Here is a 22,667-nt window from a genome sequence, read left to right on the forward strand (position 1 = left end):
TTCAAACTACACCAAGAGTTTGTTTCAAGTTCACAGGAGATAGAGATTGTAAGACTGGGTGCAACTTGCACGTGCTGAGAATTCTCGGATTAGCGCCCATGGGCGTAAGATTTCTAATGAGAATTGGACAGGAAAAAGGAAAAGAGAGAGCTAAAAGACCGCAAGTGGTTTAAACATAGGGTAATGATAATGATATTATCATGAAATAGCGGGCAAAGTTTAACTGAATTACCTGAATTTTCTTTAATTTGCAGGTACTTCCATTACAACGAAATGCGAGAACTCCCAGAGGAATTTTTTTCCAACATGAAGAATCTAATAACTGCGTAAGTCAAGTAGAATATTCACGATGGTAGAAGTGGAACAATTGAAAAATTTCTCTTGTCTGAAGACGATTATGCTACTCGTAGAATGTTACAACCACTCATTAATTTTCCTACCAGTACAGATCCTGTGACGAATGAAATTTCCGCTTTTTCTCTTTTTTTTTTTATTCATTTGAACTCTTTTTATGTACCGTAGGACTGTGGACACCAACCTGATGTGTTGCTATTTGACGAAGGAGGACGCAGATTGCGACTTTGCTTATGTCGACAGCTTTGCAAGTTGTGAAAGGATGTTCAAAGATCGAGCTCCTAGGATTTGTCTCTGGGTTGTAGGAATTATGACATTGGTTGGTGCTGTGTTTGTGATCGTGTGGCGGTTGGTGTTTAAGGAAACAAAGGAGAAAAACAAGATACAGGCTATCATGTTGATAAATTTGGCCGGGTCTGATGGACTGATGGGTGTCTACCTGATCATTATAGGTGTGGTGGATGCCATTTGGGCAGGGCAGTATTTCTTGCATGACTACTATTGGCGTTCAAGTTTGCCATGTCAGATGACAGGTTCCCTTTCCGTATTGTCAAGCGAGGTGTCCTTGATGCTCATCTGCTTGCTCTCTGCCGACCGGCTTAAAAATATTCTGTACCCCTACAGCGGAAAGTCCCTTACAATTAAGGTTACGCACTTTCTGTGCGTCTTTATCTGGATTGTTGGTGGTATAATTGCGTTTATTCCCACGGTGGGCTTCGATTACTTTGGTAGTCGCCAGAAGGGTCATCATTTTTATGGCAGATCAGTTGTTTGTCTCCCATTACAGCTTTCTGCTGATAAGCCCTCAGGCTGGGAGTACTCTGTTGCCATGTTTGTTGGTCTAAACTTTTCCCTTGTGTTTTTCGTCATTGTGGCCTACTCAATGATAATCTTTAAGTCCTGCGCATCAAACCGGCGCCTGGCTAAGCAAGGAACCGAAAGAGAGAGGAAAATGAAAGCCAAGCAGAGGGCAGCCGATCTGAGGAGGGAGGCCTCGCTCGCCAAAAGAGTGTTCTTCATCGTTCTTACCGACTGTGTCTGCTGGTTGCCTATCGTGGTGATTGGAGTGAGGTCTCTCCTGGAAAAGTCCTTCCGTGTACGTGGTGACCTGGCAGTTTGGATCGCAGTCTTTGTTCTGCCGGTTAACTCTGCCATCAATCCCATTCTCTACACCTTTTCTACCCCACAGGTACACGAGGTCATTATTTGAACGGTTGAAAAATACATCTTCGGCGATTAAGTTTAATTTTGCCATTTCTATATTCATTCGCATTCGAGGGGAAATCAAAGACTCGAAGGTTTAATATGGGGAGTGGGGAGAAAGCAATGTGTACTGATTACAACTGTGTGTTTTTTGTTTTTTTTTTCGATGTATTAAGGTTCGAGGTGTCATCAATGCCAAACTCCGACCGTTGTGGGATTATCTGATAGCAAAACTCGGCCGAAATCAAAATGAAGGTAACCTTTAACAATTTTAACTAATCTTTCGTCATTTTGTATAGTGTTATTCCCCGTTCTTTCATTTTTTGTTTCTGTTTCATGTTATAAAGCTACGTATAAAACAGTTCTAAGAACAGATATGCCGCGTGTTTATAAATCAAATTGACACATAAGTCAAGTGAATAAGAAATAGACAGGTATCTATATTTAATAACAAGCTTGTTTATTTCATGTTAACACTTAGTTAGACTCAGTCTCATTGAAAAATATGACTACCTCATGAGTGAACAATATGTTTGTTGCTGACGTTTTTGTCGCTTGTGTTATTATTTTGTGCCAGCTGAAGACCAGGGAATGGAAATGAGAGTTATCGAAGAAGGTACGCACTCAATTCACTTATCCACAGACTGCAACAAATTTGAGAATGCAACATCTGGCAGTCAAAAACCAAGAACAGAACAGAATGATCAAAGAACAATGAGGAATTTATGTAGCTGAAAAAGTTCCAGCTGACGTTTTTTTTCCAATTTTTTATATCCTAACGAAGGTGTAAAAAGAAATTTAACCTTTAGCTTGAAGTTTACAATCATCCATATTTTGAAACACTTTAATGACTGCAATTTTCCGTTGTACATGTATAGTAAGTTTGAATCTAATTTAATTGATTCTTGGTATGATCTAGAGAAGAAAATATCCATAGACAAAGTCACCATTGACAATATTTCTATTTTTATTACAAAAACAAATAGATTCCATATCCGTGGGTTTATTCTGAAATTGCTCACTGAAAAATGGGCTTCGAACATTACAGACACTCCGCGCTCCGTATATCATCGTTGAACAGACGCATAGCAACATAGAATTTACTTGTTTGTTCGACAGTTAAAATTCTAGAAATAATGGTTTTGATAAGGTATTAAGAGCAAATGTGGCCAAGAATCGCACACTTTCGCAATATCGTGGCAACAGTCAAAAAATCGATTCGGCTCATATTCTCAAGTTGGGTAGGCCTTACAGTGAAAGAAAGAACTGCCTACTTCGTTTGGCTGAATATCAAGTTATTTTCGAGAAAATCGATAATAACTGAATTCCACCAAACGCCGCTTTAGAAGCTCAACATTTTTTAGACGAATCTCGGAACGTCGCGCCACGATGAAAAGTACCAAATCTTGTAAAACAACATCAAAACATATGTTGACAGCAATTTGAGTAGTTGTTGATTGTTTTGTATACACAAACTAATTGAGTTTATCCGACCTTCATCTAATTTGATTAAAAATAGATCAAGAGTAACCCGTTATTTAACTATGTGCTAAACAAAATTATCCACTGAAAATCTGGCTTTTGGAAGGTGAAGTGTAGTTCTTTTCAATCTTCGAAGGAGTTTTTGGGGAAATGTTTCAGTGCGATTTCATTAAATTTTAAAATTGGATGAAATGCGTTGATTTGACAGTGCCGTCAGTTAGTGGAAAATGTATACATACACACGCGAACCCGATTGTTTCGCATTTCACCACAGTTTTTTCAACATAATATTCATTCATCCCTCATGTTGCTGTATCACAATAGAGTATTGCAGTTCTGAAATTGTTGCATCGCTCTCACAATAGTGATATAACTCGGAAGAATAGTCAACACCTCCTGATAACGATTGTTTACGGGGTTTCTCTATACCCAATTCGTTGAAAAGGAGGCTGTAATTACTTCAAGAGATCATTGTTTAGATATAAGTCTTCAACCGAACCGCGAACCAAGCGGAATGTTGCCGAAATGCACTTTACCGCTTTTAGAGAGACTGCCTCTCAATGATGTTTAGAACAAGGGAGACGTGCTGAAATGGACACCTGGCTGTGTTCAAACGCTAGTCTAAACAAAATCTCGTTCCTCTGAATTTCTGATCTGGATGAGTTTACGGAGAGTCATCTAGTTATTTTAAGTAATATTTGCCATTTTGACCCCAATTTATGTGAAAACCAACCTGAAGTAACTCAGTTGGCTAGGAATTACTTTTTACTTCCTTTTCTATAACGTTCCTCTATGTATCAAAGAAACTTATTATTAAGAACTCGTGGAAACCTAGAGAAAAAGTATTTGTAACGTAGAATTCTTGTGTTTTGGCCCCCTTAAATCATGTTCATGGTGGTATTTATCCTCTGTTCATCCATCCGTTTGTTCACTTAGGTTCTGCTGAGTTAATTGCTCAGCTTCAGCAGATGCAACTCGATGCAAGCAAAGCCAATGAGAAGACAGACCTAAATACTGAGTTGAAGAAAATTGCTTCAGACAAGGGCTTCAGAATCGTCGACAATGAAGGATCAGGAGATTGCATGTTCTCTGCTTTGTCAGATCAACTGGAAATTGCTATGAGAATCAAAATCAAGCATGACGAATTAAGGCAATTATTGGTCCAATACCTCAGAAAAAATCCTAAATTAGTAAGTTGATGTCTTGCACTCTGTTACTTTAGGAGCACCATAAAGGTTGGATCCACATGTGGGCCAACTGGTCAACACATCACTACTCGTTCTGTAGGGGATGATAAGGATCATAAATACCTTGAAATCATCGTTTAGTATAAATCACACCGCGCGCTCCTTGGTAATTGATTGGCAAGTACAATTCACCGTATTCTGGTATAGACGTAGATTATTTTCTACATAAGCGTCGGTGAAAGTGGTGGATAATTAACTTGCCTCTTTGCCTCGGAAGATACTCACCCCTATTCACCATTTATTTTGGAGAATAATTGTTCAATACTTCTGGATTGCTCGTAAAAAAAAACGCTGTGTTAATCAAGTGTGTTGTTTTATAGACCTTGTCCGGGTCACGGATGAATTCAAACCTCCTTGATAAAATGAAAGGGCTCTGTCTTGTGGAGAAAGCGGCCAACCCGAGGTTTTTTTAAAAGTACTTCACACTTGAATCTCCCCTAGAAGGGACAATCCTAATTGGATAACCTTGACTCTGGGTAAGGTGGACATTAGATATTTGATGTTTCGCAGGGCAAATTCAGGAGTTGAGACTGCTACATCCAATGCAGATCCTTGTGATCATTACTCTGATGTGTTATTATCCGTTCTTACTGTTGTTTAGTATCTGTTATTTTCTCATTCGATGACTCCTTCCAACGTACTCAACCTGGTCCATTGTACAATTAACTTTACACTCCAAGTTTCGTTCTCTCTTTTTTGCTTTTCTCACAGCCGAACGGAACAGATCTGTTTCACTTCGTCCATGGACATCAATCATGGGCTGATTACTTAACGTACATGGAGCAAGATGGCGCATGGGGTGACCATGTTATTCTATGTGCCGCAGCAAACTGCTTCAAAACTTGCATTCGTGTGGTCAGCAGTCTTAACGCTTCTCACGATGTTATCTTACGCCCACAATGCCCTGTTGACAAAGGCAGGACACTTGTGTTGGGACACGTCCCTGAAGCACACTATGTCAGCCTTTACTCTACACAAGGTACAATTCTTTACATTACACCCAGTAAATGAGGTGTGAGTTTATCATGATATTTTGTGTAATTATATACATCATCAAGGAGGAAGGGGGTGGCTCTATCGCTCTCTGGTATAAGCCGCCGTCAAATGATCACTGTTAATATGACGTCACATACCAACACTGGAAGCGCTAGCTTCGCTAAGTTTGCTCAGTAGAGCTTGAGGACAGCTAACAAAGAAAATGCCATTACAGGCTCCTAGCGGGTTATTATTGACTAATTTTCAGTGAGTGTACAAGCTTCGTTATTTCTATTGTGAATTCAACAATGTACTGTCTTGTGAAAAGGTTTGTTTGTAATTTCGTCAAAGAGAACTCGGGACTAGAGCGGCTGACCGCCATATTTACTTCCGCGCGTGTCAAAACAAACCAAAACGTACGCCGTTTTTTCTGTAGGCTTTGAACAAATCGGCCTCATAAGAGGAGGTTTTATTCCTTACTTATTTAGGTTCGTACCTACTGCTATTTGGGGCGAATCTAATGAGTCATTTTTCTCCTCACGCCTTTTAAGTTTGAAGTTATTGTATTACATAGTGGTGAGCCACTATTACATACTTATCTTGTCTGCTAGTGTTGTAAAGACCTTGATATGAACCAAAGATTCTAGTTAAAAAGCTTGCTGGCTTCTAATTATCTTTCTGCTTGTGGCTCTTTAATTTAAAACGCTCTCGCTACTCCTGTGATTAATTTTTCCGGGCTTGTATTGTAAACTGCTATTATGGCCAGAGTGTTGACTTGTGTCCTTTTTAGGGGCAAATGTGGCCAAAGATTGAACAGGTTCGAAATGTGGCAACAGCCGAAAAATCGATTTGGCTCACTTTTTCAAGTCAGGTGGGCCTTACAGTGAAACAAAGCACTGCATACTTCGTTTGGCTGAATATCGATTTATCTTCGAGAAAATCGATAATAACTGAATTCCGCCGAAATGCCGCTTTAGAAGCTCAAAATTTTACACGAACCTCGCGTGACCAATCTAAAAGACTTGGACCGATGAAAGGTACCAAATCTTGAAAAACACTCAAATTTAAGTTCTTGATTGTTTGTAGACACAATCTAATTTTTATTATTATGAATAGTTTTCATCATTATTTATTAAGTTACATGTATCATCGTGGAAAAGAAAAACTTTTATTCACTATAATCTCTAAAAGTATATACAAAAATTATGATAAACTGCTTAAAAATCGAAAAAAATGCGTGAAAATGTCTAGTAAAAATTTAAGTAAAGCTCATGGATACACACTTCGTTTAATAACAATATTAATTCAAGATTATTTACAAAAAATATAATTAATAAAACTAGTATACAAAAACTACATAAACAGAGTAATCGACTGAAAATCTGGCTTTTGGAAGGCAAAGAGTAGTTCTTTCAAACAATCATTATCAGGAGACTTCCTTATTAGTTATATCGCTACTTTGAGAGCGATCGATACAAAATTTCCAGGATTGCAATCCTCTATTGTGATACATCAACAGGGAGGGTAAGAAGATATTCTGTTGAAAAAGGTGTAGTTTTGATGTAAAATGCGAAACAACCGTGTTTGCGTGTGGATACGTACATTTTCTGCTAACTGATGGCACCGTCAACAAATCACGCCGAATCATATCCCCAAAAATTCCTTCGGAGATCGAACAGAACTACATTTCGCCTTCCAAAAGCCAGATTCTCAGTCGATTATTTTGTTTAGCACATAGTTTAAATCAGTAACGGGCTACTTTTGACCTATTTTTGATCTAGCTAGAAGATGATCGGATAAATTCAATCAGACTGTGTATATAAACAATCAATAATTGCTCAAATTGCTGTCAACCTATGTTGAATGTTATTTTTCAAGATTTGGTACTTTTCACTGGTCCAAGTGACTGTTTTCAATTTGTGGCGCGACTCTCCAAGATTCGTGTGAAATTTTGAGATTCAAAAGCGGCATTTTGGCGAAACTCAGCTAATATCGATTTTCTCGAAAATAAGTCGATATTCAGCCAAACGAAATATGCAGTGATTTATTTCTCATTGAGACCTACCCAACTTTTAAATATGGGCGAAATTTGTTTTTCAGCTGTTGCCACCAAATGTGTGACCATTGGTAACAGTCACTCTTAAAGAGAAAAGCGATATTCGGAAAGAGCAAAAGCGGAACGCAAATGACTAGGGATGGAGAAGTTACACGATACGGTTACCAAATGCAAAACGCGCAACGTGACTTATTCAACAAATCTGGCGATCTAGCGAACTAAAGCCACGAGAGAGAGCACTTTGTAATCTTATTCCCTTTTTGTGTTTTCTTTATTGAACACAGTACAAAATCTAGAAGAAATGGAGAGCGCTGTTGATAGTGAGGATGAGTTGCAGGAAGAACGGGTAGAGAGGGAACAACATGCAGGATCAGGCGAAGAAAACGAGGAACCCACTGAACCCCAGCAAGTTGAGCCTGAACAAGACGAAGAACCAAAACAAGGCCAAGACGAACTTACTGGACAGCAGCAAGTTAAAAGAGAAGACGAAGAACCAAAACAAGGCCAAGACGAACCTACTGAACAGCAGCAAGTTGAAAGAGAAGACGAAGAACCAAATCAAGGCCAAGACGAACTCAGTAAACAGGAGCAATTGCAAGTTGAATCAAAACGAGACGAAGCACCAAACGATGAGCACAAAGAACCTAGCACAAAGCTGGAAGTTGGACCTGGTCATTCAAAGGGAAACAAAGAAGTTAGTAAACAGCAGCCAGTAGACCAAGAGCTGAAAGAAAAACATGAAAAACCTGAGCGTGAGCAAGATGAAACTGTTGAAGAAAAGCCAAAAGGGAGAGGCCAAGAATCCAAACAGCAGCGCACTTGGAAAGAAGAGGAAAAAGAACTGAAAGTCGACCATGGGCTAGAGGTTGGTTCTAAAAAAGACGAGAAGTCGAAAAGAAATAAAAAAGAAAGTGAACAGCAACAAGAAGAAAATGAGCAAGATGAACAAGAGCAAGAAGAGATACATGAAGAAACCGAAAATCAGCAAGTTGATTCTAATCAAGAATGGCGAGAAAAGGACCACAAAGGTCCAAAACAGGTAGATATTGAACAAGAGAAACCCAGAGAAGTGTCTGAGGAAGTAAATCAAGTTCAACTGCAGGACGAAAAACAGCAGTCAAAACGAGATAACGAGGACTCCCGACATCGGGGTGAAGAGTCTATGGAAGATGAATCACCACGACACCAGCAGACTATGGACGAAGGTATGTTTTACCCGGCCTCCGTTTCCGCTAATTTCTAAAGTTTTGGGGGAATTAATTTTTCGTTCATCACGTTGGGTGGAAGAAAACCTTCTTCGTTATTCCAAAACGTATTGTTATTTTTTTTGTAAGGTAACAATGTATAACTGAAGTGTCTTGATAATTGGTTACCTTTATTCAACAGAGCAAGACGAAGGAGATGATATGGTGCTGGACACACGTTTGTAACGGGTAGCACTGACTTATCCAGTCCTTTTAGTTCTAATTATTGCAATAGAAGTAGAAAGATTACATACTGTTGTGTCATGGAAATAGTTCATTTACTTAACCAAGAACATTTTCAGAAAAAATGATCGGAAAAAAATCAAAGTAACTAACTCGCACTCGTGATGTTTGTTCGGCACTGTTTGATCGTCCAGGGTGTCAGAAAGGGAGGGAATTTGGTATGCGGAGTAAGATCTCGTTAAAGCATGCTTACGGTTACATTGCGCCGCCCGTGTTGTCAGAAGTTTCCGCAACTTATCTTATTCCTATATTATTAAGTTTACAAGTACTTACAAACATGACTTAACTATTAACTCAGCATCCAGTTGCATGTCTTACTTATTATTTATTGACTTAAGTCCTAGTGTATTATTTACTAGGTGGCTTCTTTGTTATGACAATGCTAAGCCACTAATCGTATTTACTCCACCGCACATATGTATTAAGTGCACAGGTCAGATAATGCATGCTCATCTGCCTCATTTATTTACTCACATTTGCTGTTAATGTATGACTTAAGTTAATTTTGTTGGAGCTTGAACAAAAATGAAAGAAAAAAGTATTAGAAAAGTGTAACCCAAGTGAGGATGTTTTTAGAAGTGTTAAATGTTCTTTAAGTTATTGTCAAGCCATTTAGTACCTAATTAAAAAAAAATTAATAATCTTTCATCTCTCATTTTTTTTTTTTGTTATCTCAATAATTGAACCATCCTGGAGTTCAATAGTTTAAACACAATCTCATAGCTGAAAGGTAACTTTGAAACATTTCAGTTATTGAAGGACTGCTGAAAACGATTTCAATCAGATTTGTCGGTTGAATGATCAACAGACCATACGGGAAGTGAACCCCCCTAAAGAAAGGTTGAGGTTCAAATAGAGAAACGATAGTAGGAGTACGAGTAGAATGTAAAGATTCCGTGAACAAGCTTTTTTGTCTCTCTTTAATTTTTAAAGGAAGATCGTGCTCTGTGGTCTCCAAGTGTCAGTCTTAATTCCCGGCTCAGTGTCGCTTCTGACTTTCCCCGTGGAGTTTCAAAAATCTTCCATTCCGCCCTAGGTACAAATAATTGGAATTAGTCTTTTAGTAATTTTTTTTCCGGTTACAGGTAGTTAGTACTTTAACTAGTCTCCCGCAAATTTCTCTCTCGAATTAAATTATCAGTTAAAAAACCATTCATGTCCAATACACCAAACAGATTCTGACGGTTGTCTGATGAAATAGGCAAGTCTGAACGCGAGATGGAAGGATGAGTCGGCAGACAAAAGGGCTGGAAATCCTTGCAAAACACTACACTAGTCTTTTAATAATAAATAATGTTACCGTGGATGAATTGGAAATAGGTTTTTACGACTGAAAGACCAAGTACGAAACTTCTTCCCGGTTAGCTCAATGGATAGAGCGCTGGACTGTTGTGCGGAGGGTCGAGGGTTCGACCCCCGGCCGGACCAACACTCAAGGTCTTAAAATAATTGAGAAGAATATGCTACCTTTCTATAACATCAAGAAATGGTTAGATATTCTAGTCTTCTCGGATAGGGACGAATAAATGGAGGTCCCGTCTCCTACAGGGTTAGGGGTAGGAGACGTTAATTTCCCACGCACGAGATTACTGTGTGATGGATGTCCTCCCCTGGGGTGGGATGGGCGGGTTAGGATTGATTGTAAAGCGCTGTTGATCTGTCATTGTAAATAGCGCTCTATAAGTGATAAATTGTTATTGTTGTTGTTGTTCATTATTGGAGGTTAACTGGTGTTATGCTGTTACTATGAAATTGCTTAATTGCTTATTGTCTCGATACATTTCCTGTGGTGCTGGCAGGGAGAATTGGTGTAGCAATCAAGAGCTTCTTTAGTTGGTAATCATTTCCATAATTCTCCTGACCTTGATGTGTGATTCAGGGATGATATTGTAAGGAGAAATTAGATACTGGTCACTCTTGGGTTTAAAGGGTTTATGTTTGCAGAAGAGTGTGCAAACATTCAGACTGAAACAATGGAATGGGAGTTCTTAAATTTCCGCTAAATTTTGACTTAGAAAAGTTAGGTATAAAAACTTCCAAAAAAGGAGTCAAAGGAAACTTCAAAGAAGAACTCGAAAAAAAGTGTTTCATTCCAAAAAAAAGTATACTAGCACTTCAACACAATTTGTAACACGTACCTGACAAATGATTGGCTTGCAGCGGTGACACTGAGCGACGTAGTTCTTGGGGACGAGAAGAAACTCAGTGACTGAGTTTACACGTAGCAAGATCTTCCTCAGCTTGTGAAGCATTCCCGCAAGAATTTGAGCCATCTTCACTGAACAGCCTTCAAGGAGGCGAGTTTGGTGGAAAAATGCAGAAATCACTCAAACAGTGCAAGGTAAATACGTTATGGAATGCCATCATTCAACTCTGATTCCTCCAACAAATGAGGCGAATATTTGAAACTTCAACGCGATATTTGCATTTTTAGCTTACTTTGTGTTTGCCTCCACGCGATGAGATTTCAAAAACAGTTTTTTTCGGTATAAAAGGTACTACTCTTGTTATCATATTGATTTCGTTTGTTGTGTACAATACCCCTTAGTTAACCTGAAAGTATTTTCCTCACGTGCAGGCCTCACGTGCACTTGTCACCGCACGTTTTGTTGACTCGTGCTACTCTTCCCGCGGCCACTCGATAGAATGCCTGACAGATTTCATGGATGTCTCTAGCTGCAAGAAGATATGCCAGGACGTAAGGTACAAAGCAAAAACCTTTAAGAATTTCAATGCCTTATGAAGGCGAAGTCCAACATCATATCACAATCTAGTACCTCTTCGCGTCAATTGAACAATGATCGAAAGTAAAGGTGAGGATGCTGACACAAATGCAAAGAGCGCCGAGGTGAGTCTGCGTGATGTTCTATTTTCATCGCTCGAGACGATCCTTCAAAAGTTTCAGTACCTTAAAAACCTAGCTCGTGATAAAGAGGGCATGCGCGTTGCTGGGGAGTTTTGGGCTGAAGTTTTTTGTTTATAGACGAAAGCACTTTGTGGGTAAGTAAGCTATGCCTTTCTCGAGAGGTCGACTATAGAAGTAGACAAACTGACTTCAGAAATACATCATTTGCATGTTTAATATGACCGTTCAAAGTACATAATGAGAAGTTTTAGGAAACAAACAGCATTTCCTTGTCATTTACTTTTTAATATGTAGTCAGGTTTGGTGAATTTTAAAGGGGGTGCGGTGCATTGCTATGGCTAACTTTGATTGCAGAAAGAGGAAAGTGGAAAAGGAGCATGCATATATTTGTCCTCAGCAAAAAGTTCAGATTCAACAACAATCATCTACAAAATGCTGGAGTCCTTAGGGTTTACTGTTAACAAGGAATCAAGCATTGCATCAGCTGGGAAGAAAACAAATTCATACAGACTATCAAGTAAGTGTCATCTTTTTAAGAAGTCTGTCTCTTTTATCGTGAGTGCCAAATTAAGTACAATTAAATACATTTTTATGTACATGAAAAAATTATGCGCTTCCAATTGGCTGCAACTGAGTGCATTTTTCATGTAACACAAATGTAGAATTATAAACAAGTGCAAAGTTGGAACACAAGACAGTGTTAAATCATAAATGGTCATGTGTCTTGACTCTCTTTGCTGCTTTTTTCATGTAAATTACTGATAAGTATAATACCATGATTTCTCATGCAATGTAGCATTAATTGAATTAAGCACTTGTTAAGTTTTCAAAGACTACAAATTACACTTGCTTTTTGTTCTCTAATGCAAATGAATTTTGTTTTCTGTGAAGAATTTATTAGTGCTTGATTAACACCAAATTACTCTCACTTGAAAATATCATTACCTGAACATGATTAATTCAAAATGCTGTTAAGCCTTGGATTAAATAAGAAATGACTAAGTCTTCTGGGCATTTCTTATGATCAACATAATGATTTATTGAAGTCCTGAGATTTTTCTCCTTTTTTCGAAACTGCGTGAATTGGTATTAATTCAAAGATTTCCTATAGTAGACAGTAAATTAGTGATTACATAGAGGCTAATTTGCACTGCCCTTTTAAGACTTTAAAGCCCTACATAATTATTTCTGAATATTGTTGTAATTCATCTCTCTTGATGTTCCAAAATTTGTCACTATGTATTTCGTGTTATTTGCTAATTAAATCCCAAAACTAAATAAACGTTAATAATCTCTCCCTCAGACAGTTGTAGCCTCTATGGCTTCTTTGATGAACCCTGTTTTGTTTCAAAAGATCACCAAAGGCATGTAATGAGCACACACCCATCATGTTTATTTCCTCTGGATGTAGGCTGTCAGGTAAACCTGTCCCTTTCTCTTTGGTTACTGGACCCCTGTCAGGTAAACCTGTCCCTTTCTCCTTGGTTACTGGACCTCTGTCAGGTAAACCTGTCCCTTTCTCCTTGGTTACTTATATCACAACGGTTACTGGCCTAACCAGCCTTCCCTTATTCATTATCATCATGACAGATTAAAACCAATTATATGAGTTCATGGAGACAGAGCCAGCCTCATTGCGGACCTTATTCATTATCATCATGACAGATTAAAACCAATTTTATGAGTTCATGGAGACAGAGCCAGCCTCATTGCGGACCTTATTCATTATCATCATGACAGATTAAAACCAATTATATGAGTTCATGGAGACAGAGCTGCCAGCCTCATTGCGGACCTTATTCATTATCATCATGACAGATTAAAACCAATTATATGAGTTCATGGAGACAGAGCCAGCCTCATTGACCAGTGCTTTAAGAATTGAGGCCCTTAAGAAATTTAAATATTGTTAAAAATAAACGAATCTCAAGAAAAAGAGATTGGTTAAAAGTCTATTGTTTAATAATATACCTGTAATGATGGAGCTAATTGTCACTGAAACTTAAGAAGAAATTAAATCAGGTCAGTGACTTTCCATCCCCTCTAGTAATTCCCTTAACTTACATGGGTTAATGGAGTCTGTAGTAAATGATGGGAAAATGTGGTGTATTGCTTACCTAAAACAACAACTGTACAAAGTCATGTACATGTAGGTATAACTCAATTTCCCCTTCTAATAATTGGCTCAAAGGCTTCTCTGTTTTTTAATGTTTCTTATGATATAGCTGGAGATGCAAATTAATACTGTAGCAGAAACCAATGTAAATTAAAATTATAACTTTTTTTATAAAAGGTATTACTCAGCTATGACTTTCCTAATTGACAACTAAACGATTGAACCAATTAAACTGTTCTCAAATATAAATTTGATCCTATTTTTTTAACTCTTTGTTACACTAGAATGTAGTATGTTATTTTTCTGAGTATTGACTCATGGTAAAAGTCGTCTGTTGCAGTTAAGTGTTATAACTAAATTTAGAAATTTCTTCTAGATTCTGTAAGATACTTGATGCAAGAGCAGTACATTGATGAGCTTGTGTTCAAATGCTTGACATTGGAATGTGATTTGGGAAGTGCATTAAATCGGCTGATAACACAACCAGGACAATTTTCCAGTATCTATCACAAAGCATTTGGGGAATTCATGCTAGCTTTTTTTTTTTCAATGTCTCACATTATTTTTCAGAGTGTTTTTTTATAGAGTCAATTTATATAGTCAGAGATACAGGGAATTTTGGATGGTGTAATCTGCCTGAATTGCTCTTTAACTAGTTCCCAAAAAAGGCATATTTAAAGAGAGGAAAAAAACCTGGACAGTGGTCTAATTGGGATGTGTTGTGGGTTTAGATCCATTACTTACAATAACTAAGCAATGGAATTAACTGCAAGCAAATCAAACCACCAATTAACAATTTCTTTTCTACTGATTGGTGGCTCATTTTGTGAACATGTTCGTTCTGGTTTTGACAGTTTCTCCCTGGACATAGTCAAGAGCTTTTTTGTGGTGGACACTAAATGAGTATCATCAAGCAGTGAAGCTGTGTGCATAATGAGAATGTTGTTGGCAGAGCCATACACAATTTAGCTCCTTTCAAAAAATTGTAATGTCACCCAAGTATTATAGTCTTCTAATCACTTGTGAGAATTTTCTTTAATTTTTTTGTAACTTAGTGTTGACTTCAACTTAGCTCATTTTCTATTAATTTTTATTACTGAACATGCATATATATATGGCCCTTTTCAGTCTGGTGAATACTTGTGCACCTTGTAAAAACAATTATCATTTATGAATGCTAGATAATAATTTTATAGATTTACAAGGTAGACATTGTCTAAAAATTTCTTCAAAATGTTGTTGCAGTTACTCCCAAATCAAAGAGGCCTAGCATTGTAAGGAAAAGGAAATTTGACACAGCTTTCGTATCATAAAGTAACAACATGATAGTAAAGGTATATTTTATTATTGCTCTATATGGAAGAGGTTGGTGAAGGAGTGAATACATTCATCATTTGTAAGCCTCTGCCTGCATATCACTTGTTTCCTCAAAATTATAGTTTTCCCAGCTCATAACCAAGTTGAAGATCAGAGTAAGTGGGCTCATTAATTGTAGAAACCTGTCTGCTAAATGTGTTTAGCACATGTTTTGTTTACTAACAGATTGTTTCAACATGTAGGAAGCGACTGAGAGTGTAGAAGTGTATTTATTTTAATCACCAAATAAGGTAACGCCCAAATACGGCAAGTAGCACATGGCGTGTCACACAACATCGTAACATCTCCCTTTCTTTGTCAAACAAAGCTGAACATGGCCATAAACTAAATTTCAAAAAATAAATAATAGAAATGCAAAACGAACTTAACCCGACACAACGAGGAAACGAAGTAAAAAAAAATTAAAAAGGTTCACTGAAACTAATGTCTCTGTACAGTCCTAAGCCTAAGTTGCACTTTAAGATCCAAAGACCTAAGTTGAGTAGTCACTTAGCCTAGCGGGAGGTTTTATTATTCTGGTCCTTGTTCTCTTGACTGCTGGTGATATTGGCTTGGGTCTAGGGACCATCGCTGGCGGTGAGCTGTGCTTTGAAGGCTGACTTGTGCTGAGATCAACTATCTTAGATGAGGGAGTCGGCGCAGCTGGTTTCTCAGCTGGTTTTAGGAAAGCACGGTTTCGACGGACCAGGTGGTTGTTAGCCTCCGTCTTCACTACATAGGACCTGTCGGAGAGTTTCTCAACACAGGTACCTCTCTTCCATACGTCGTTCTTCTGTAGAGGGGCCACCCTGACGTCCTGTCCTATTTCAATTTCGGGTAAGGGACGGGAGGAACGATCATGATAGAACTTGGCTCTCTGTCTTTTTAGCCGGAGTAGTTGATCCACATTTCCTGGTACTTTCGGGTACAGGAGGTTAGTGGCAGTTGGAAGTAGAGTTCTTGTGCGTCGGGACATAAGTCTCTGTACTGGACTTGAACCTATTGACTCTGTAGGGGTATTTCTTTGATCAAGCAGTGCTAGCCAGGGGTCTTTGTGGTCCTTAAGGGCTTTTTTTAGTAAAGACTTGGTCACTTTCACGGCTGCTTCTACCTTACCATTCGACTTGTGATGGTGTGGCGAAGAGGAAACATGGACAACTTCCCAACTGTGTGCGAACTGCCTGAATTCCTGACTTGTAAATTGGGAACCGTTGTCAGTGATCAAAGTGTCTGGTATCCCATGTCTGCTAAACTGCTCTTTTAGAAACTCAACCACAGCACTTGATGTGTTCTCTTGCAACATCTTCACTTCGATAAAATCCGAATAGAAGTCTACGAGGACTATGTAATCTTTTCCATTAAGCTTGAACTGATCCGCCGCAACTCTACTCCAAGGGCGGTCCGGAATCTGATGACTTTGCATTGGTTCTTTTGGATTTTGGGATTGCCATTCACTGCAGATGGAACACTGTGAGACTTGGTCACGTACATCTCCAGTCATGTTTGGCCAAAACACGGAGTCTCTTGCTTTGCGAAGGCAGGCTTCTATGCCCAAGTGACTTGAATGTATCTTGGACATAACTTCAGGCCGCAAGACACGTGGAATTATTACTCTTGAACCCTTGAAGAGAACTCCATTGTGTATTGACAGCTCATCACGATAGTTCCAATATTCTCTGATGTTAACAGGTGCTTGATCTTTCTGAGCTGGCCAGCCACTGAGGATGGTGGTCTTTAGAACTTGCAAAGACTCATCCTGTCCAGTGCAGCGCTGTAGCTGTTCCAGTCGTTCAGGGGATATCTTCAAGGCTTGCATCGGGTTACTTTTCTCCAAATCCACTGAAAACACTTGAAAGGTATCTTCGGGCACTGTGTTTTCATGTTGTGCTGCTCTTGACAAGTGATCTGCTAGTAACATCTGACTCCCAGGTTTGTAGCTGACTGCCAGATTGTATTTCTGTAGTCGTAACAACATTCTCTGTAGACGGCACGGTGCTGCGAGCAGAGACTTCTTGAAGATGGACTCAAGGGGTTTATGATCCGTTTCTATGTAAATCTTCTCTCTGCGAGCCAGATACTGATTGAACCTCTCACATCCAAACACAATTGCAAGGCACTCTTTTTCGATGGTGGCATATCTTTGCTCTGTCTTAGAGAGAGTTCTGGATGCAAACGCTACGGGCTGTCCATTTTGTAGGAGAACTGCTCCTAAGCCTTTGTCACTGGCATCTGTCTGAATAGTTGCCTCTTCTTCTTCATTGTAAAATTTCAGAACTGGGTGCTGGATGACTAGCTGCTGTATGGTGGTGAAAGCTTTATCATGTTGTCTGGCCCATGTAAACTTGGCTGGACTGATGGTAAGTTCTCTCAAAGGTGCAGACACATCCGAGAGTTTGGGTAAGAATTTAGACAAATAATTGACAAAACCAAGTAGGGTCTGAACTTCACTCGTGGATGTTGGCTTTGGCATGTTCTTTATGGCTGTGACCTTGTCTGGATCAGGTTTTAGTCCCTCTTTAGAGATTACATGACCCATAAATTTGACCTCGGCTTTTCTCAGCTTGACTTTGGACTTGTTAAGCTTTAGGCTTATTCGTCTTGCTCGCTCCATTAGGCGTGCGACATTTCGATCATGATCAATTTGAGCTTCTGCATCTGTTGCTCCGTATCCTACCACCAGGATATCATCTCTGATCACTTTGACTCCATGAAGATCAGCTAGACATTCTTGAAGTTTGCTTTCAAATATTTCAGGAGCAGGACTTATCCCAAAGGGCATTCTGAGGAAACGGTATCTTCCAAGAGGCGTCCAAAAAGTTGTTAATTTACTGCTTTCCTCATCTAAGCTCACTTGGTAAAAACCATCCTTTGCATCAAAGGAGCTAAAGACTCTAGCTTTACTTAGATCAGGCAAAAGTTCCTCTAAGGTTGGCATTTGGAACTTTGGACGCTGTATAGCCTTGTTTAAATCTTTGGGATCTAGACAGATTCGGATCTTATTCGGTTTAGCTACTACCACCATGCTACTTATCCACTCTGATGGTTCCTCAGCTTTCTTAATGATCCCTTTTTCCTGAAGCTCGGCAATCTTCTTCTTCACATCTTTTCGAAGGGCTACCGGAACACGACGAGGAGAATGCTGTACCGGTGTAACATTCTTGTCAACCACTATTTTTGCATTTCCAATGTGTCCCAGGCCAGTGAATACGTCCTGATACTTGCTAAACAGGCCTTCTTCTGACAGCGGCTTCTCTGCACTGTTAACTTGGTGCACTGTCTGGGTGAGGGAAGAATTGAGCTTGATGAGTTGCAACTTCTCACAGGTTTCGGCTGACAGCAGAGGTCTACACTTGCCTTGAACCACTTGAAACTTGAGTGTCTGCCTGGTACTATGGTGCTTCACATACAAGTCACATTCCCCGATGGGCTTCAGTGTTGACCCCCCAAATAGCCTGAGCTTGACCGTTGACCTTTCAACTGAAGGATCTCCTAGCTGGGTTATGGCTGACAGGTCATCTAGGCAGAGTACATTGCATGTGGCTCCAGTGTCCAGTTGACATGTGATTGATGTGGTGAAGTCATCTTTTGGAGATTTGAAGAACTGTATTTCTGTAAACCATTGTCTGGCCTTCGTATCAACTAGCGATATAGTTTCCAAGGTTAGGCACATTTCGTCGTCACTTGACGTTTCAATATCTTCAAACTGATTTACTTTCTTCCTTGCGAGACACACTGACGCGAAGTGGCCTTTTTTGTTACAGTTGCTGCATGTTTTTCCGGACGCCGGACACTCCGTTCTCTTTACATGACGTTCTGGGCGACCACAATATTTGCATTTGAAACCAGGGCGTTCTTCTACGCCCGAATTCTTCGGTTTATCATCGGATTTCTGCTGTTTCTCTGGAGCTTTCTTGAAGTGACGTCTTCTTGGAACCTTCTTTCTGTCAACAAGCTTCTTAACCTCCTCGGCTTTGTCCTCTGTGTTCTGAATTTTCTTCATTTGCTGCGCGGCTACTTCGCTCGTAGTGCACATTTGGATGGCTTTTTTAAGATCCAGATTCTTTTCTCTCAATAATCGTACTTTGTCACCATTATTCTTCAGTCCTATGACTAGCCTGTCCCTGATAAGATCGTCAGTCAGCTCTCCGTATTCGCAGGATGCGGCTAACTTTCGCAGTCTTGTTACATAACTTTGAGTTGACTCGTCATTGCCTTGCATGCATGTGTTGAAAACGTACCTTTCGTAAACTACATTTCTTGTGGGCTTGAAATACTGATCTAGCGCTTCTAGACATCTATCGATATTCTGTTTGTCGTCTTCTGATAGGTTCAGGTTTAGGAAAATTTGGAGGCATTCTCGGCCCATTGCAGATCTCAAGGTCGCTAGGCGAATGGTATTTTCACGGTGAATGAGGCCCGTGGCGATTTCGTAATCGCTCCATTGATGTTTGAAAAACTCCCAGTTTCCAGCGACGTCTCCACGGCAATGCATTGCGTTTGGCAGCGGAAAATTGTGCGGTATTGCTTGTGGTATATATGCCGGCGCTAAAGGTTGAATACTGCTTGCGCTGGGTGTCTCCTCGTGGGCACTTTCTGTCGACATCTTCTTTCGCTTGCAAGGAGCGAACTGATTCAGAATTGTGATCAGGCGAAGGGAACAGAATTTGCGGGTAGCTTCCACTGGTTTTTCACTCAGACGCGAGCGAAATTTAGGCAAGTAAAGCGGAGTTTACTCCTGACACCATGTTTCAACATGTAGGAAGCGACTGAGAGTGTAGAAGTGTATTTATTTTAATCACCAAATAAGGTAACGCCCAAATACGGCAAGTAGCACATGGCGTGTCACACAACATCGTAACACAGATTAATTGTGAGGTTCTGGATTTTTAGCTCCTTTAAATGATACTTCTTCAATGTGAACCAAGAGTCAGGGTGCTAGTTAGACATCAAAGTGAGTTGGCTGCTTGTTGATATAATGTAGTGTACTTGAAGATTTACAGGATAGCTGGGGCAGCTTGTAAATGAAACATTGCACCAGGTTAATACATTGTGACTGTTTTGTTTGCATTCAGTTGGCAATATTATGTTGACTGCACAGTGTTAATAATACTGCCATATACTTGAGAAGAACTTTTCAGATTACTCCTGCCTGTAGTTTTGCAGTGTACATGTATGTGATGTTTTAAGCAATACAGAATCCCTCTAATTCCTTGTTTAAACCAGGTGCTGGAGCAGCAAGTCTTAAAGATCGGCAGAGTCCAGCTTCAAGTAGGGGTTTACCTTCAGTTTCATCATCTTTACATGGTTATGATAACACAACAAGTGTACATAGTCACATTCATCCACTCTTGATTTCTTCATCACCTAGGCTATTATGAGAAGTGTACTGTGGCTCACTTAGCAGAACAGCTGATGCAATGTGGTTTGTATCACACACAGCTGCTACCAGAACATCCATTTCACTTAATTATCCTCATGTTACAAATGGAAATAGTAATGTTCATGTAAACAAAGACAGAGGTGACCCAGGGAGCACTGTTATGTCTAGTGGGTTTATGCAAAGGGATAACTGGCAACCTTCTGTGCTTACAAAAGAAGAGGACAAGAAGCAGGCCATGGATGAAATTCCACAAGATATTTCCTGCAGGAAACAAACAGAGGCAGAAAAAAACTGTGATGGAGCCAGTGAGTGCTAATTCCAATGATGAAATCAATCAATCTGGAAAAAAGACCCCACAGACAAAAGCTGATAAAAGTGATTGGAGAACCCAAGAAAAGAATGTGAATGAAGAAATTTACTCCCAATGGTAAGCTCATTCTCAGCTTTTGGTACCATAACAAAACTGAAAATTATTTATTGGAAATGTTGGTAATTTTCTTAAGATGCAAGACTGCATTCACATTCCAGAGCTTAGAGCTGACTGTATATCCAACCCACACAAATTTTGTGTACTGGTATATGCTAAGTTTGCAAGTGAAAAACTACTCAAGTAAAATTTACTCCATGTTTGAGCAAAAATGAAAGTAGCTGCCCTATCAATGAAAATTCAGCATAATAATTCAGGTATCTCATACTATCAACCCTAATACTTTTACTCACTGCCAACAGTTTTGAAATTAGTGAAAATGCAGCCAGTGCCAAGGGGGTATTAGTAGGACCCTTTAGATACATGCATCTAATATATTAAATTACACATATATGCAGTGAGTTACTACCGTGGTCTCAATCTGGTTTGTTCTGACTTTTTTACAATTTTTTTCTAGTGGGATAAGGGTGAATACAATTGACTTCTGCCAAATCAAACTTGGTATTTCTGGTGTTACTTTGAGTTCTCTTTTCCAATCCTTTTTTGTCTTCATACATGATAAGAGCTGGAAACTCAACACCACATAGAAGGGTTTCACTGCAAACATGGAAGAAGTCTGGAGAAAATTGGGATGGGCATTAGATATGGAAATACTAGATTACATGCAGGAAAGTGTTGGCTATCAATAAATATCAGACACTATTGAGCAGTGAAGTACTCTAAGTTACAGTAATATTGGTTTCTGATCAGTGAGTACTGACTGATTGTACCTAGTAAGAACCTGATCTTGGTTGTCCAACTCAGTCGTCTTCATTGTGTGAACTCCAATGATATCATCCTATTATTAACTAAAACAATAAGCTGACATGTTTTTGGTTAGTTAGTAATTTGTCTAAAGCTGAACATTAAATAAAGGTGATACTTCTGGACTGAAAAGAAAGAAACCAAGGTCTAAAATAACAACTGTAAGATCAGTCCTCCTGTCCTTTTTTATAACAGCTTTTTAATTATTATCAATAATTAATTGCAACTTTTTAGAAGTCAGACCCCTAGGTACTAACTTTTCTGGTCAAATATAGGGAGCGAATCACAAAGTCATGGCACTGGTTGCGGCAACTTGTGCCAAACTGTGATCCTTATGCAGACATTAGGCCACTGTATTTGAGATGTGTGTTGCATATTTTCACCACCGCTGGAATTACCATGGTCCCCTCCTACAACAGATCAACAAGGTATGCACAGTTGTATGAATGTTATGGTATGACCAAGTAAAAAGAAAGTTACATTTGGTTATTAGTTAAACAGATTACATTCAGAAGTCTTAAAATGATCAATGTATTCTCTCAGAGGAGACAAACCCCAAGAGGAAGGACTGAAAAAACGGAGAAGGAACAAGGATGGCCACATGTTAATAGAAGAACAAACCTAAGTTTGACCTACACAATACTACCCAGCAGCATGAAATATGAATTTTTTTTTTATCTTATTTTGAGGAAATTAAAAAGGTCTTTAGCCATGGTGTCTGTCACTGTTATATTTCATGAAGAGTATAAGCCATGTAGTGTTAATTTTGAAATTTTTGACATAACTTTAAATTTTCTTCCCTTCAAGCCTTCTTTTTACATTTTGTTGACATTCTGACATGGGCTGTACTTTTGAATTTGTCAAAATCCGATAAACCAGAGTTCTCATCGACAGCAACTGCAAACGAGTCCTAG

At 39.1% G+C, this 22,667-nt stretch overlaps 1 protein-coding gene and 1 pseudogene across 2 annotated transcripts in view; both read left to right on the forward strand.

Moving 5' to 3' along the window:
• The window catches only part of LOC148742638 (uncharacterized), a 49,989-nt gene extending 40,542 nt beyond the window's left edge, over window positions 1–9,447 (forward strand). The window contains exons 14-20 of the mRNA XM_088748020.1: window positions 255–326; window positions 523–1,543; window positions 1,734–1,812; window positions 2,135–2,173; window positions 7,602–8,305; window positions 8,336–8,522; window positions 8,704–9,447. Coding sequence (XP_088604146.1) covers window positions 255–326; window positions 523–1,543; window positions 1,734–1,812; window positions 2,135–2,173; window positions 7,602–8,305; window positions 8,336–8,522; window positions 8,704–8,747 — 2,146 coding nt within the window. The 3' untranslated portion in view covers window positions 8,748–9,447. The remainder of the gene's footprint in view (window positions 1–254; window positions 327–522; window positions 1,544–1,733; window positions 1,813–2,134; window positions 2,174–7,601; window positions 8,306–8,335; window positions 8,523–8,703) is intronic.
• A 10,570-nt stretch (window positions 9,448–20,017) lies between these two features.
• On the forward strand, window positions 20,018–22,466 carry LOC148742643 (uncharacterized; annotated as a pseudogene). Its single transcript, XR_016000345.1, has 4 exons — window positions 20,018–20,093; window positions 20,366–20,949; window positions 22,029–22,181; window positions 22,297–22,466. The product of XR_016000345.1 is annotated as an uncharacterized LOC148742643 (transcript).
• Window positions 22,467–22,667: the final 201 nt, after the last annotated feature.

The sequence above is a fragment of the Stylophora pistillata genome, chromosome 1, assembly GCF_964205215.1.
Source record: "Stylophora pistillata chromosome 1, jaStyPist1.2, whole genome shotgun sequence".
NCBI lineage: Eukaryota > Metazoa > Cnidaria > Anthozoa > Scleractinia > Pocilloporidae > Stylophora > Stylophora pistillata.